Source organism: Peromyscus leucopus, chromosome X, assembly GCF_004664715.2.
Source record: "Peromyscus leucopus breed LL Stock chromosome X, UCI_PerLeu_2.1, whole genome shotgun sequence".
In the NCBI taxonomy this organism is placed as follows: Eukaryota; Metazoa; Chordata; class Mammalia; order Rodentia; family Cricetidae; genus Peromyscus; species Peromyscus leucopus.
The window spans coordinates 87,539,567-87,557,436 of NC_051083.1; the positions used below are offsets into that span (position 1 = coordinate 87,539,567).

At 38.7% G+C, this 17,870-nt stretch overlaps 1 protein-coding gene across 2 annotated transcripts in view; it reads left to right on the top strand.

Annotated features, from left to right (window-relative positions):
- Positions 1-17,569, top strand: part of Cenpi (centromere protein I) — a 57,481-nt gene extending 39,912 nt beyond the window's left edge. Inside the window, exons 21-23 of one of the 2 annotated variants that reach the window (XM_028875031.2) lie at positions 15,992-16,051; positions 16,143-16,184; positions 16,821-17,569. In XM_028875031.2, the coding sequence (XP_028730864.1) occupies positions 15,992-16,051; positions 16,143-16,184; positions 16,821-16,970 (252 nt within the window). In that variant the 3' untranslated portion in view covers positions 16,971-17,569. The remainder of the gene's footprint in view (positions 1-15,991; positions 16,052-16,142; positions 16,185-16,820) is intronic. The other variant, XM_037198936.1, reaches the window with a different exon arrangement.
- Positions 17,570-17,870: the final 301 nt, after the last annotated feature.

Below are 17,870 nucleotides of genomic sequence, written 5' to 3' on the forward strand. Positions count from 1 at the left end.
TAGGCAAGTACTCTACCAACTGAGCTGCACCCCCAGCCCTTTTTCTATCGTTTGTCTTGAGACAGAGTCTCACTATACTGCTCTAGAACTCACGAGGTAGCTCAGGCTGACGTCTCATGTTGCCATGACTCTCCTGCTTTAGCCTCCAGAGTCTGGGATTACAGGTGTGGGTCACCACACTGGTACCTTTGCTCATTTTTTTCCATCTCTTGTTTATTTATTTGCTTTTCTTTGCTCATTTTAAAGTGGAATATTTGCTTTTTTATTATTGAGTTGTAGCAGTTCTTTCTATATTCTAGATATATGTCCTTTATCTAACTATATGATTGCCAAAAGTTTTCTCCTAGTCTTTAGATTGCCTTTTACTTTTCATATTTATTTATTCATTGTATGTTTTGTCAGAGCAGGGAGGCACATGTGCCAGGGCATGTGTATGGAGGTCAGAGGACAATTTACAGGAATCAGTTATTTCTATCATGTGAGTTCTAAGGATTGAACTCAGGTCATCAAGATTTGGGACATATGTTTTTACCACTGAGTCAGTTTTCTGGTCCTGTCCTGTTTTGTTAGTGTCTTTTAAAGTACACCACTTTTTAATTTTGAAGCCAGTTTGTGTGTATGTGTGTGTGTGTGTATAAACATTATTTTTTAATATTCCTTTAAGACCCATACAGAATGTAGTTTTTCTTTTATTATTTATGCTTTTATTATCAAAGTTAAGAATTTACTGCCTAATCAAAGGACATGTTTCAGTTTCTTGAAATTCTTTGTTTTGTTTTGTTCTCTATGGGTATTTTTCTTATTTATTTATTTACTTATTTGAAGATTAATATTGCACATGTTTATATATTTGTTTTGGTTTTTTTTGTTTTTTGAATTTTTTTCTCTTTTTTTCTTTATTAAGAAATTTTCTACTCCACATACTATCCACAGATTCCCCCTTCTCCTTCCTCCCTCCTCCCACCCCCCAGCCCTCTTTCCCAAGACACCCGCATCCCCACATCTCCCAAATCGAGGTCTTCCATGGAGAGTCAGCAGAGCCCAGCACACTGAGCCTAGCAGGTCCAAGCCCCTTCCCACTGCGCCAAGGCTGTGCAAGGTGTCACACCATAGGCACTGGGCTCCAGAAGCCTGCCCATAGAGCAGGGATAGATCCCAATCCCCCTGCCTGGGTGCCCCCCAAACAGTTTGAGCCAAACAACTGTCTTCCGTATCCAGAGGGCCTAGTACCAGTCCCATGGGGGCTCCACAGCCACCAGTCCACAGTTCATGGCTTCCATTAAGTGTGGCCAGTCATCTCTGCATGTCCTCCCATCATGATCTCGACGTCCCTCGCCTGCAGTATCTCTCCTCTCTCTCATCAATTGAATTCCCAGAGCTCAGCCTGGTGCCTGGCCATGGATCTCTGTATCTGCCTTCATCAGTCACTGGACAAAGGCTCTGTGATGACAGCTAGGTTATTTGCTAGGCTGGAAGAGTAGACAGACCAGTCCAGGCACCCTCTGGACCACTGCAGCAGACCAAGTGGGGTCAAACTTGTGGATTCCTGAGAGCCTCCCTAGCACCCTGCCTCTTCCTATTCCATGATGTCCTCATCTATCATGTTATCTTCCTCCCTGCCCTCCCACTCTGTCCCTGTTCCAGTTTGACCCTCCCATTTCCCTATGTTCTCTTCCCCCACTCCTCGCCCTCTGCCACACCCCCACACCCAGTCCACTCTGTAGATCTCATCCACTTCTCCTTCACAGGGTCATCCATGTGTCCCTCCTAGGGTCTTTCCCTGTTAGCTAGCCTCTCTGGAGTTGTGGGTTGCAGTCTGGCCATCCCTTCCCTCACATTTAGTATCTACTTATGAGTGAGTACATACTATGTTTGTCCTTCTGAGTCTGGGTTACCTCACTTAAGATGATATTTTCTAGTTCCATCCATTTGCCTGCAAATTTCATGATATCATTGTTTTTTACTGCTGAGTAGTACTCCATTGTGTATATGTGCCATATTTTCTTTATCCATTCTTCAGTTGAGGGGCATCTAGGTTGTTTCCAGGTTCTTGCTATTACAAATAATGCTGCTATGAACATAGTTGAGCATGTGTCCTTGTGGCAAGATTGAACATTCCTTGGGGATATGCCCAAGAGTGGTATAACTGGGTCTTGAGGAAAACTTATTCCCAATTTTCTGAGAAACTGCCATACTGATTTCCAGAGTGGTTGTACAAGTTTGCATTCCCACCAACAATGGAGGAGTGTTCCTCTTGCTCCACATCCTCTCCAACATAAGCTGTCTTCAGTGTTTTTGATCTTAGCCATTCTGCAATGTGTAAGATGTTATCTCAGAGTTGTTTTGATTTGCATTTCCCTGATGACTAAGGATGTTGAGCAATTCCTTAAATGCCTTTCAGCCATTTGAGATTCTTCTGTTGAGAATTCTCTGTTAAGCTCTGTAGCCCATTTATTAATTGGATTGTTCAGTATTTTGATGTCTAGCTTTTTGAGTTCTTTATATATTTTGGAGATCAGCCCTCTGTCAGATGTGGGGTTGGTGAAGATCTTTTCCCATTCTGTAGGCTGTTGTTTGGTCTTATTGACTGTGTCCTTTGCTCTACAAAAGCTTCTCAGTTTCAGGAGGTCCCATTTATTAATTGTTGCTCTCAGTGTCTGTGCTACTGGTGTTATATTTAGGAAGTGGTCTCCTGTGCCAATTAATTCCAGACTACTTCCTACTTTCTCTTCTATCAAGTTCAGTGTAACTGGATTTATGTTGAGGTCTTTGATCCACTTGGACTTGAGTTTTGTGCATGGCAACAGATATGGATCTATTTGCAATCTTCTGCATGTTGACATCCAGTTATGCCAGCACCATTTGTTGAAGATGCTTTCTTTTTTCCATGGTACAGTTTTGGCTTCTTTGTCGAAAATCATATGTTCATAGATGTGTGGATTAATGTCAGGGTCTTCAATTCAATTCCATTGGTCCACATGTCGGTTTTTATGCCAGTACTAAGCTGTTTTTATTACTGTAGCTCTATAGTAGAGCTTGAGGTCAGGGATCATGATGCCTCCAGAGGTTGCTTTATTATACAGGATTCTTTTAGCTATCCTAGATTTTTTTGTTTTTCCATATAAAGTTAAGTATTGTTCTTTCCAAGTCTGTGAAGAATTGTGTTGGGATTTTGATGGGGATTGCATTGAATCTGTAGATTGCTTTTGGTAAGATTGCCATTTTTACTATGTTGATTCTACCTATCCATGAGCATGGGAGATCTTTCCATTTTCTTTCCATTATCTTCTTCAGTTTCTTTCTTCAGAGACTTAAAGTTCTTATCATACAGGTCTTTTACTTGCTTAGTTAGAGTTACCCCAAGGTATTTTATATTATTTGTGGCTATTATAAAGGGTGATGTTTCTCTTATTTCTTTCTCAGCTCCTTTTTCATTTGTATATAGGAGGGCTACTGATTTTTTTTGAGTTAATCTTGTATCCTGCCACATTACTGAAGGAGTTTATCAGCTGTAGGAGTTCCCTGGTAGAATTTTTGGGGTCACTTATGTATACTATCATATCGTCTGCAAATAATGAAAGTTTGACTTCTTCCTTTCCAATTTGTATCCCCTTGATCTCCTTATGTTGTCTTATTGCTCTGGCTAGAACTTCAAGTACTATATTGAATAAGTATGGGGAGAGTGGACAGCCTTGTCTTGTTCCTGATTTTAGTGGAATCACTTTGAGTTTCTCTCCATTTAATTTGATGTTGGCTGTCGGCTTGCTGTAAATTGCCTTTATTATGTTTAGGTATGTTCCTTGTATTCCTGATCTCTCTAGAACCTTTATCATGAAGGGGTGTTGGATTTTCTCAAAGGCTTTTTCAGCACTCAATGAGATGGTCATGTGTTTTTTTTCTTTCAGTTTGTTTATATGGTGTATTACATTGACAGATTTTCGTATGTTGAACCACCCTTGCATCTCTGGGATAAAGCCTACTTGGTCATGGTGGATAATTTTTTTTGATGTGTTCCTGGATTCAGTTAGCCAGTATTTTATTGAATATTTTTGCATCAATGTTCATGAGGGAGATTGGTTTGTAATTCTCTTTCTTTGTTGCATCTTTGTGTGGTTTGGGTATCAGGGTAACTGTAGCTTCATAAAAAGAATTTGGTAATGTTCCCTCTGTTCTGTTTTGTGGAACAATTTGAAGAGTATTGGTATTAGCTCTTTGAAAATCTGGTAGAATTCTGTGCCGAAACCATCTGATCCTGGACTTTTTTTGGTTTGGAGACTTTTATTTCCTTAGGGGTTATTGGTCTATTTAAATAGTTTATCTGGTCTTGATTTAACTTTGGTATGGGGTACCTATCCAGAAAATTCTCCATTTCTTTCAGATTTTCCAATTTTGGGGAGTACAGGTTTTTGAAGTATGACCCGATGATTCTCTGGATTTCCTCATTGTCTGTTGTTATGAGTTTCTTGAAATTCTGTATGAATTTCAGTTTGTCAGTTTCTTTTCTTTACTTCTTTTCTTTGTAAACGGGTCTTGCCATATAGTTCTGGCTAGCCTAGAACTCACCATGTAGATCAGGCTGTCTCAAACTCACTTGCTTCTGCCTCCCAGGTGCTAGGCTTAAAGGCATGTACCACCTGCCATGCTATTTTCAGTGTCTATAAATAATCCTACTCGGATTTTGGTAGGTAATACTTTGATTCTGTAGATCAATTTGAGTGGTATTGTGACCATAACGTATGTATTAAGACCATCATATGCGTTTCCATTTCTTCAGGTCTCCTTTAGTTTATTCTGCGATGTTTTGTAGGCTTTGAATTGTTTCATTGAGACAGTCTTGCTGTATATGTGGCTCAGAGCTCACTGTGTACATGGCCTGACTTTTGTCAAACTTGAGCCAATCATCCAGCCTCTGCCCCCTAAATGCTGGGATTACAGGAATGTGCCATTATGCCTGGTTTAAAGTTTTTTAGAAGTCTGTAAGTTTTCTAACTCACTTGTAGTGGCTCGAACTCACAGAGTCGCTGCTCTGCTCTAGTGCTTATCTGGAAATTAAAGTAAAAGTTTTACATCTGTAAGTTATTATTTTTCTGATGTTATGGTAAATGGCATTTATCTTCAGATTATTCATTACTACTAAATAGAAATGCAGTTGAAATGAAGTTGATTTATATATATTGATTTTATATATTCTACAGCCTTGTTGAGATTGTTTATTAGACATTCCTTTTAATGGATCCCATAGGACATTCTCTATATAAATTTGTGTCAACTGAATCAAAGGTAGGTTTCTTCTTTCATTCCTTCTTCCCTCCCTCCCTTTTCTCTTGGTTATCTGGATGCCTTTGTCTTCCCCAGTTTGATTGCCACAGACCTTTAGAAACAGGGTGGGAGAAAAACAGTGGCTACTTGATGAGAACCGAACATTTCATTTATAGCAGGATAGGATGGTTAGGTTTGTATGTGGGTCCCTTTCAGACTGAGGTACCTCCCTTCTATTTCTACTTTGTTGAATGTGGAATGCTTGTTGAATGAATGTGTGTTGGGTTTTGTGTAATTTTTTTCTCTTATGTCTATAAACATGATCATATGGCTTTCTTTTGTGTTTTTTGAACTTTAGCTATTTTTATGTGTATTGGTGTTTTGCTTGCATGTATATCTGTGAACCACATTTGTGTAGTATGTATAGAGGTCAGAAGAGGGTGTCAGACCCCCCAAGAGAGGGGAGCCTGGAGTTACAGACAGTTGTGAGCCACCATGTGAGTATTGGGAATCATGCCTGGGTCCTCTAAAAGAGCAGCCTAGGCTCTAAACAACAGAGTAAACAGTCCAGCCACTCCTCTGTTGTATTATTATGGTATATTACATTAGTTGATGTTTAAGTGTGCATGCCCAGAAAAATTTCCTCTGTCATGGAGAACAAGCCCTATGTGTTGCCAGACTTTGCTAGTAATATATGTAGTTTTGTGTGTATATTCATAAGATATGTTGGTTTTTCCTGTGGTATCATTGTCTGGTTTCGATTTCAGGGAAATACTGAGCTCAGAGAATAAGTTTGCAAATGTTCTTTCCTTTCATATTTTTGAAAAACTCAATGAAACGTTGGTAGTCTTTACATAGTTGGTAGTGAAGTCATCTTGTTATGGGCGTTTGTAAATTCATTTGTTCTTTTAAAAAGTTATGTTGCCCAAAAGAGAAGAGGTTAATTATTAAGTTAAAAACAGATCGATTTACATAAATAATTTATATAAATAGAGTTATAGCAGTAAATATATAGTTTAGAAATTAAAACACATTAAACAAACAAATTAACATTTCCTTTAACTCTGGGCTATATCTAGTATGTTCTATATGAATTTATTTCCTGACTTTGTGATTGGGGTCTCTCCTCATTGAAAAAAAAATTCTGATATTAAGTCATACCTTTTTTTTCTTGTTTTTTGAGACAGAGTTTCTTTGTGTAACAGTCCAGGCTGTCCTGGAACTCGCTCTGTAGACCAGGCTGGCCTCGAACTCACAGAGATCTGCCTGCTTCTGCCTCCCGAGTGCTGGGATTAGTGCGTGCCACCACCGCTTGGCTCTAAGTCATACTTCTTTAATGGAAAAGTCTATCAACATAATGTCCCTTTGCTTAAAACTGGGTGCATTTTAAATATATTTTTTAAATTTAATTTATGTTTATGTGTATGAGTGTTTTGCCTGAATGTATATCTGCATGCATGACTGATGCCCTAAGAGGCTAGAAGAGGGAGTTGAATCCCTTGGGACTGGGGTTACAGACAGTTGTGAACTACTATGTGAGCAGTGCTAGGAATTGAATCTGGGTCTTTTGGAAGAGTAGCCAGTGCTCATAACCACTGAACCATCTCTCCAGCCCCAAATTTGCTGAGTTTTTACTTCATTTTAATTATTAAAGGAGATATTTAATAAATCTGAAGTTTAAAAGCTCTTTTGAGATGGATCTCATCAAATTAGACACTGATCCAAATGAAGTCATCACTGTAGCTCCCAGGCTAGATGGTTTTTTAGGTCAGTCTTGGAGAGTTGTTCTTGTCATAGGAGGGCTCTTAGTTGCCTATTGCCCCCTAGGAACTAGCTGACCTGTGGTTTCCTTTCTTGCTCTTAGATAAGAGAAGCTTCTATTTTGCAGAACACCATTATGCCCAACATTCTCACACTGTTCCAAGTAAACTTAGTTCCTTTGAGGTGAACTTTGCAGGTCATTTAATTAGTTAATTAATTAATTATCTTTTAGACAAGGTCTCACTGTGTAGCTCTGGCTGCCCTGCAATTCATTATGTAGACTAGGCTACATAATAATACCTTCTCAGTATTGGGATTAAAGGTATGTGCCACCATGCCTGGCCCATTTGTATTTTATTTTATTTTATTTTATTTTATTTTATTTTATTTTATTTTATTTTATTTTATTTTATTTTATGTGTATGGATGTTTTGCTTGCATACGTATCCATGTACTACATGAATGCCCTGGTGCCATGGAGGCCAAAAGATGGCATTGGCTCCCTTGGGGCTGGAGTTATAGATGGTTGTGAGCCACCATGTAGGTGCTAGAAATTGAACTCAGGCCAGGTGGTGGTGGTGCACGCCTTTAATTCCAGCACTCAGGAGGCAGAGCCAGGTAGATCTCTGTGAGTTTGAGGCCAGCCTGGTCTACAGAGCCAGATCCAAAACTATGCAGAGAAACCCTGTCTCGGAAAAAAAAAAAATTTAACTCAGATTCTCTGGAAGAGCAGCTAGTGCTCTTAAATACTGAGCCAACTGTTCAGCCCTATTCTAGTTCAGTTTTAGAATGTATATCCAGTGTACAAACTTATGAATTTCATGATGACATTTTCCTATATGTATACCATGAACTTTGTTCATATTAGCCTCCCATCACCCTTTTGTTTCCCCCTCTTCTGGTCCTCTTCCCAAATAGTCCCCTTCTACTTTCATGTGTGAATACAATCCATTCTCATTCTCCTCTCCATACCGCCTCAGCTCTCATGTAGCTCAGGCTGGCCTCAAACTTGCTATCTGACTGAGGATGATCTTGGAATCCTTATCCTCATGTCCCCAACTTCCAGATTATAAGTCTACACTGTCACATTGGCTATATAAAAATATATATTCTCCATATGTGAGAAAATGTATATTAGTCTTTCTGAATCTGGCTTGTTTTGTTTAACATGGTGATCTCTGATTCCATCCATTTTCTTGCAAATAATATAATTTCATTCTGTATGGATGAATAAAACTCTAGTGTATATATAGCTCTCTATAACTGCTTACTTCCATATAAAACTCTCTCTGAGCCACTGTATTAGGCATGGGGCAAGGTAGAACCTTCTAGGTTTTGGTATACCCCAGCAGGTATGGAATGTCTGCCTAAACAAACATGCTGGGACAGAAGTGAGCATTCTGGTATTCTTAGATGCTTACAGCTGGAATGTAGCCTTTCTGCTTTGCATGAGATCTTGGTGGAGAATGGAAGCCTCGAACCCTTACCCGTGCTATCCAGGAAGGAGCAGGTCATGGATCTTTGCTGTTTTAATTGAGGTTTAATAAAAATTCTTTGGTTATTTAATTCTTTGGTTATTCGTTTGTTAAGGTTTTAGTATTTATTTATTTATTTATTTATTTTAGAGACTTCTATATAGTCCAAATGGGCCTAAACAGAATTCTCCTGCCTCAGCCTCCCAGGTACTGAGATTACAGGTGTGCACCATTGTGTCCACATAATAGATATTTCTGAATAAATGTTGAGACCCTGCCTCAAAACATTGAAAATCATTACATGGCTCAAATTGTGTGCCTTTGTTTAATAACTTCAATCTTGGACAGTTTTTTTTTTAAGTTTATGGGCTTCAATTACCTTGTCTAGATTTTGTTTTGTTTTGTTTTGAGGCAGGTTTTCCTTGAATATCCCGGTCTAGCCTCAAACTCTTAACCCTCTTACATCAGTCTCCTGAGTTCTGGAATTAAGGATAAGTACTGCTATACCCAGCTCCCCTTACCTGTTAAATAGGAATGATAATATTTACCTAATTATGTTGTAAACAGTACATTTCATGACGTATGTGAATCTCAGTATGTTTGGCATATAGTAATTGCTCAGATAGTAGTGATTATTATTGTGTATTGATTAATATGCATCGTAATTCAGGGATATTTCGAGAACTTTTCATTGGAGTCATTGCTTCTCAGTACTTGAAAGCAATAGTTCAAGGCCAAAGACCCTCCTCAACTGGGTTTATAGAGTCTGAGGAGCAATTTTGGTTTCGCCAACTGGAGAGTAGGCATACTGACATCTAGTGGCTGGGACCAGAGATGCAGTTAAACATATTGGTGCATAGGATATTCCCTCAAGACAATTTCTGGTCCCTAATAGTCTATTTTAAAGTGTTTTGATAGTCTGTCTATCTCCAACATGGCTTTTGTTCCACATTAGTACATAAAAGTCTGTTTTATTCTTTTTGGTGTTTGCCATTGTATGAATCATTGGTATGATTTAACTCTAAAATTTTCTTATTGATATATTCAGTTATAAGAGCCTTAAATCAATGAGATTCTCAGCATTGAAAGTCTTAGCCCTTGTAAATATTTTTATTAAAAATTTTACGTTTATTTATGTGGGGGGGTTCACATATGCCATGACATTCATGTGGAGGTCAGAGGACAAATTGTAGCAGTCAATTCTCCTTTCATTCTGTGGGTTCCAGGAATTGAACTGAAGTCATCACGCTTAGTAGGAAGCACTTTTACCCGTTAAGCCATCTTGCTGGACTGTCTTGGATATATTTTCAATGTATAGAAAATTTAAAAAAAAAAAAGTTGTTTTTGAGACAAGGCCTTAAAAAGTATGAAAAGACACGGGTGACATTTGTCATTACAGGTCTGCTCAAGAGTGCAATAGAAGTGGGAAGGATCTCCAGCATGGTTGTAATACAGTCTGAGTCAGTGTTTAATGGTGATGCCTGGTTTCTTTGTGAAGGGCTCTTTGGAAGAGGAGGGCTGAATGGAAGTAGGGACAGCAACCAGAGCATTGCTGAAGTCTAGATGAGATCCTGAGAGTGATTTTTGTACAGGTGGTTCCAACAGAGACTAGGAGACCTGGACTGCTTTGATGTGTTGAGAGAAGGCAGGACTGCTGATGATAGTTTGATGGTAGGAATGAGAAAAGGACTTTTGTTTGAGGTGATGCGATTCCATTTCTTAGTAAGAGGAATTCTTATGAAAGACCTGAAGGTGTTGTCTTGTTTATGGGGGAGGGCAAGTTGAGACTGCGTTCTGACCTTACTTAATTTTGAGGTGACTATAGACCGTCAGGACCAAAATTGTAGGAAGACAGCTTGAAATGGGGCTAGGAGCATAGGAAGAAAGGTTGGTAATTAGAGAAATAAATATAATATGGAGTTAATCAGCATGTTCTATATTTCATCATTTCCCAAACCACTTTTGATCACTTCCATGTATATCAGAAACCAGGATGCAGCTTGTGATCATTTACAGCCAGGTAACTATGAAGTAATTGTTCTTTGCTGCTAGAGCATGCACAAGGAGGTATAGTTGGTTTTATTTACTCTTACTGTTTGAGGGGCCTGCCACCCAGCTCCCAAGTAAATCACACACAAAGGCTTATTCTTTCTTACAAATGCCTGGCCTTAGCTTGGCTTGTTTCTAGTCAGCTTTTCTTAAATTATAGCATCTACCATTTGCCTCTGGGCTTTTACCTTTTTCTATTTCTGTATACCTTTCTTTACTTCTTACTCCATGGCTTGCTGTGTAGCTGGGTGGCTGGCCCCTGATGTCCTCCTCTCCTTTTCTAGTTCCTTTATCTTCTCGTCCCAGATTTCTCCTCTTATTTATTCTTTCTGTCTGCCAGCCCCACCTATCCTTTATTCTGCCTAGCTATTGGCCATTCAGCTCTTTATTAGACCAATCAGGTGTTTTAGACAAAGTAACACAACTTCACAGAGTTAAACAAATGCAACATAAAAGAATACAACACATCTTTGCATCATTAAACAAATGTTCCACAGCATAAACAGATGTAACACATCTTCAACTAATATTCCACAATAGGTAGGCTACCATCACACTTGATGATCACAGTAGCTTGACAAAAATTTTCTGGAGATGCTGTTTTAATCCTCAAAAACAAAATGGAGAAGATGAGAAACAGCAAAACATACACATTCTGAACTTGCCTGAAGTAGGAACCAAAAATCTGTTTGACCCTTGATATTGTCAGGGGAATGGCTTTAGAAAACCCTTTCAGGTGACAAGATCCATAGATGCTGAAGTCTCATCAAGAGATGTAGTATATGCATATAACTTATGCACATCCTCTTCTATACAGATGCTCCTTGACTTAGGGTGAGATTTTGTCTCATTGGGTTCATGATAAAGCTGGAATACCTTAAGTTGAACCATCATTAAGTTAGAAACTGTAGTTTATCTCTAAATTGCTTATGCTTTAGAGTATACTTATGTTATACTTTTATTGTAATTACTAACTGTTCCTTAATTACTTATTAAATATCCAGTAGAGAGTAAATTCTGTGTAAAGAGTTGTTACACTAGTTTAGGGGAAAATGATAAGAAAAACAGTCTGTATGTGTTTAGAGCACACAGTGCCATTGTGCTTTTTAACAGTACACAAATGCTAGATGAACAACACTAAACAAACAGTGCTGTGGGGAGCTACAGCAGGGCATACCAGCATGTCATTCCATTCGATCGGACTCAGCAGACCGCTCAACACACAGCACATTCAGGTTGTCACTTTTGAAATTTTCTGTTTTCCCCAAATAGTTTTGATTCTAGGTTGATTATCCATAGGTGTAGAATATGTAGCTATGACAGGTCGGTAATCATTACCTTTACATAATTGGGATGCTGTCATCATAGCTTTTAGATCTTTTAAATGCTTTGTTACCAGCACTATGACACACACACACACACACACACACACACACACACACACACACACACACACACACACACACACACGCTTTTGCCAGTTTGCGAATACTTACTAACATGTGTTTATAAAAATGTAGTATGGTAAGAATATGCCTACATCTGAAAGAACTGATTCAGGATTACAAAATAAAATGCTAAAGTATGAAAAAGCATCATTGAGGTGAAGATGTAACTCTGTGGCAGAGCACCTGCCTAGCATATACAGGGCCCTGGATTTGATCCCCAGCACTTCAAGAACAAAACAAAAACTATATAGCAAAGGTATTGCATTGTACACGGTTAATATGCAGAGCTTCCTGTTAGGGATAGTGAAAAGTATTCTATCTGGGAATATGGTGATAGCTAAAGCCAAGTGAAGATTTAGAGTTTCATAGAATCTACTGTACATACAGCTTACTTCACCAGATTCCTTTATTTTTTACTTTTTTTAAACTTAGCATTCAGAGTATTAGGCTTCATCATTGCATTTTCCTATTTTTTTTGTTGATTTCCACCCCCAGCCTGCTTTCCAACTCCCCTGCTCCCTCACTTCTCTTCCCCCCATCCACTTCATGTCACATGTATTCTGTTAGTCTCGTTTCCTTCCCTCCCTCCTTCCTTAGCACTGCCATTTCCTCACGCTCCCCTCTCTAATTTTATACCCTCCTGCACACATCTACACATAGACACAAATGAAAATCTAGGATTTGGGGGTTAGGCACATGGCTCAGTCTGTAAAGTGCTTCGAAGGCAACAGAAGAACCTGAGTTTCATTCTCAGAGCCCACATCTTAAGAATGCCACATGTGTACTTGTAATGCCAGTGCTGGGGAGGCAGGTGCATCACTGGCGCTGGATGACCAGCCAGCCTACTCTAATCGACAAGCCCCAGGCCACTGAAGAGATGCTGTCTCGAAAACAGGGTGCTGAAGGAACCACACCAGAGGTTCTCCGCTGGTCTTCACATATGTGCACATGAACATAGGCACACAAGTATACACAAAATCTAGGATCCACATAGGAGAGAAGACATACAGTATTTGTCTTTCTGAGTCTGGATTATTTTGTTCAATATGCTAATTTAGATTTCCATCTGTTTTCCTGCATGTGTCATGATTTCATTTTTCTTTTATGGCTGAATAAGTTCATTTGTGTGAATGTACCACATTTTTTAGCCATTAATCAGTGGACAGATATAAAGGGTGTTTCTGTTTCCTGACTGTTATGAATAGTGCAGTAATAGACACAGATGTTCAAGTGTTCTCATACTTATTCCCATAGTGGCTACAGCAGTTTACTCTCCACTAAGCAGTTAATAAGGGGTCCTCTTCTCCTGCATCCTCTCCAGCATTTGCTGTCATCGCTTTTTTTCTTTATTTATGATTTATTTTTATCTTATGTGTATGGATGTTTTGCCTGCATGTATGTATGTGCACCACATGAGAGGTACCCCAGAGGTCATAAAAGGAGGTCAGATTCCCTGCAACTGGAATTACAAAGGGTTGTAAGCCACCAGGTGTGTGCTGAGTCCTGTGCAAGAGCAGCATGTGCTCTTAAGTGCTGAGCCATCTCTAGCTCTGTGTTTTTGTAATGATGGCCATTCTGACTTGGGTGAGATGAAATATCAAAGCAGTTTTAATTTTCATTTTCCTGATGGCTAAGGATGTCAACAAACACTTATTTTTAATTTTATAAATTAATTTAATTTTACATATCAGCCACGGATTCCCCTGTCCTCCCCCCCCTCTGTCCTCCTCTGCCCCCCTCACCCCCCCAACACCCTCCCCCCATTCCCATCCTCCAGGGCAAAGACTCCCCTGAGGATTGAGTTCAACCTGGTAGATTCAGTCCAGGCAGGTCCAGTCCCCTCCTCCCAGGCTGAGCCAAGTGTCCCTGTATAAGCCCCAGGTTCCAAACAGCCAGCTCATGCACTGAGGACAGGACCCGGTCCCACTGTCTGGATGCCTCCCAAACAGATCAAGCTAATCAACTGTCTCACTTATCCAGAGGGCCTGATCAAGTTGGGGGCCCCTCAGCCATTGGTTCATAGTTCATGTGTTTCCATTCGTTTGACTATTTGTCCCTGTGCTTTATCCAACCTTGGTCTCAACAATTCTCGCTCATATAAACCCTACTCTTTCTTGCCAATTGGACTCCTGGAGCTTCAGCTGGGGCCTGGCCGTGGATCTCTGCATCCGTTTCTTTCAGTCATTGGATGAGGTTTCTAGCACGACAATTAGGGTGTTTGGCCATCCTATCACCAGAGTAGGTCATATATAAAGAACTCAAGAAATTAGACATCAAAATGCCCAACAGTCCAATAAGAAATGGGCTATAGAACTAAACAGAATTCTCAACAGAGGAAACTCAAATGGCTGAAAGACATTTAAGGAATTGCTCAACCTCCCTAATCACCAGAGAAATGCAAATCAAAACAACTCTGAGATACCACCTTACACCTGTCAGAATAGCTAAGATCAAACAAAAACACTGAAGACAGCTTATGCTGGAGAGGATGTGGAGCTAGGGGAGCTCTCCACCACTGCTGGTGGGAATGCAAGCTTGTACCACCACTTTGGAAATCAGTATGGCGCTTTCTTAGAAAATTGGGATGTCAACACTTTGTAAAATGGTTATTAGCCATTTGTATTTCTTCTTTTGAGAACTTTCTGTTCAGCTTGTTACCTTATTGGTTGACTAGATAATTTGTTTTTGTAATGTTTAATTTTTGCAGTCCTTTAGATATTAACTCCCTACCTGAAATTTAGCTGGCAGAGATTTTCTCTGATTCTGTAGATTGTCTGCAGGTAGTTTCTATTTCTGTGCAAATGCTTTTGAAATTCATGTAATCCCATTGGTCAGTTCTTGGGATTATTGCCTGTACTACTGGAAGCCCTTTCAGAAAGATTTTGCCTATGCTTATATCTTGAAGTGTTTTCTCTCTAGCAATTGCAGAATTTCATTTATAACATTGAGGTCTGTGGTTCATTTTGGATTTATTTTTGAGGTGGGTGAGAGATACAGATCTGATTTTATTCTTCTGCATGTGTAAATGCAGTTTTCAAAGCAGCCATTAATGAATACCAAAAATTCAAGTAATCCCTTACAGTATATTAAAATAAGACTAGAAACCAACAGGAAGAAAAACTATACAGATACCTGGAGACTGAAAAATACATTTTTGAATGTATTGAGGAAATCAGGAAGGAATTTTTTCATTTCTTAAAATCAAATGAAATCATAACACAATCTACAAGAACTTCTGGAATACAGCTAAGCATTTCTGGAGGGAAAGCTTATAGCTGTAAGTGCTTATTCAGAAATTCCTAGTAGAGTCTGGAGAGATGATTCAGTGCTTAAGAGTATCTGCGATTTTGCAGAGAACCCAGCTTCTGCTCCCAGCAGCCACATGGTGTCTTAAAACCATCTGTAACTCCAGTTCTCGGGGACTCAATGCCCTCTTCTGGCCTCTGTGAGCAGAGACATGCATGTGGTGTATTTGTATACATGCAGGCAAAACACCGATATACATAAAAAACCAACAAAAAGAAAACACAACTTTTTAAAAACAGTGGTCTCAAATAAACGAATGATGCACCACAAGTTTCTAGAAACACAGTAAATGGCAAGAAATAATAAAGATTCAGGTAGAAATAAATGAAATAGAAACTAAAAGAACAACATATAGAATCAATGAAACAAAAAAAAACTGGTTCTCTAAACTGGTAAACATAATTGACACAGCCCTAGCCTAACTAAAAAAAAAGGCTGAAATTAATAAAATCAGAGATGAGCCATGGTGAAATCCAGGAAGGGTCGAGGGGACCAATCAATGTAGAAAATGTATGTCTTTGTCCTTTAAGGTACAATTCAAACAGCACATTTCTTAGGGAAAAAGTCTTTAACACTCTCCATCACTACTTTTAACAGTTAAGTACAAAATACAAAGAGAAGGTCATAGGTTAGCTAAACTTAGGTGCTCACTTGTACACTATGCTTTTATTGTTTCCCTATTTGTGCTTTTAGGGAGAAGGAAATACAGGCGGTTATCGTGAATGTTTATTCAAAAGGAATCCCAGAGCGATGGTAGGAATAGAACTTAGCAAGATGAATCAGAGTGTGAAGAACCGTAGTTACTCTCTGATGATTTTGCTAACCTAATGTGTTCATTTTAAAGGAAAGCCCTGAAGAAAGGACAGTAGAACTGAGCTCTATTCAGGTAAATACATTTACTTTCATCACAGATATGGATTTCATGTAGCTTAATCAAGAGATTTTGTATGCCTTTACTTCTTTCTTAGTCTTAGTTCTGCTGGCTGCAAAAAGTGAAAATGAAATGTTTGCCTTCATAATACTGTCAAATAACTTTCATCCAGATTTATTGACATATACTTTCATTGTCTTAGGATATAACTTCATAATTTGACTGTTGCTGTTCTGATCATCCATTGTCTCATGTAATAGTACAGTTGTGTGTATCTAAAGTGAACCTGATGTAAGAACACTGTGTACAGTGTTCTCATTATCCTAGAAAATCCTCCTGTGTACACAGCATAGACTGTGACATATCTTTTGTGTCATCTATTTTAGAGACTAAGTTTCTAGAGTATGAAAATGGTGGCACTTATCCATTTCACAGTACTTGCTCTGATGAATGTTTTGCCAATATAATTAAAGTAATATTTAGATCCCTTGGATTAATTTAGTGACTTAGCTCTAATAATGAACGTAGCCCTTCTAAGCTGATATTTGCAATATGCATTCAGGATGTTGTAAACTTTTCTGGGGAAAGATAAGGAGGCAGGAAACAAGTATTCATGTTCAATAGGTAATTTTTTCTTTTTTGTACCTGCAGGGGAAGAAATGGAACTGGTATTTGGACTATTTATTTTCAGAAGGTTTTCAAGGCTTGAAACTTTTCATAAAAAGTAGTATTCACCGTTCTTCTCTATCCCAATCAGAGATCAAAACCTCAATGGTAAACATTAAAAGAATGTTGACATAAACAAACTGGGCATGCTAAACTAAACTCCTCATTGCTAGAGAGGCCATGTAGCTCAGTGTGAGTTTTCATACCCATTTCACAAGCCAGCTGCTCTCTTCAAGGAGTGCTTAGACTGGCCTTCTGTCCATGGCTCAGGATAACCTTGTGACTAACTTAGTTTTTAGTATTCAGATTTTTAATTTACTAATGAAAAATAATCTCTTCATCTGCTTTCTAGTGGGAATGTTTATCTGCTATGTTAGTAGAAGGTAATGAGTAATATAAAGTTACTCTGCAGACATTGTTATGCAGAATACTCTGCAGTGTCTGGAATCCTGGGGACATTTCTGTTTTTCTTATGTGAACACCAGCAGCAGCACCAAGTTACTTGCAATAGGGTGCTACATGGGTGTAACACATTCCGAGAAGCTGATAACTGTCTGGGCCTGCACTGGCGGTAATGTATGTAGGAAGGAAGGGTAGAGGATGAAGAAATTTCTGATTTTATTGGTGTTATTTCCTGAAACCATCATATTATTTGAGTGTATATGTGTATGTATGTATTTATGTATATATTCAGATTTAAATTTCCAGGCCTAAATAAACTAACTTAAGCTGTACCTTCAGGAGTAATTCTGAAGATTTAAAAAAAAAATCCATAACAGAGAGATTTATTTTTTGCTGAGAATTCATTGTAAATTTTGTTTCACTACTACTGAACAACTTCCATTTAGTACATTCACATTGAGAATAACATCTGACTTTTTAATGGAGACTCTGAAAGCCAGAAGGGACTGGACAGATATTTTACAAGCTCCAAGAGACCGCAGATGCCAGCACAGACTACTATACCCAGCAAAACTTATCAATTCCATTCTCCAGAGAAAGAAAAACATTCCACAATAAAAACAAATGTAAATA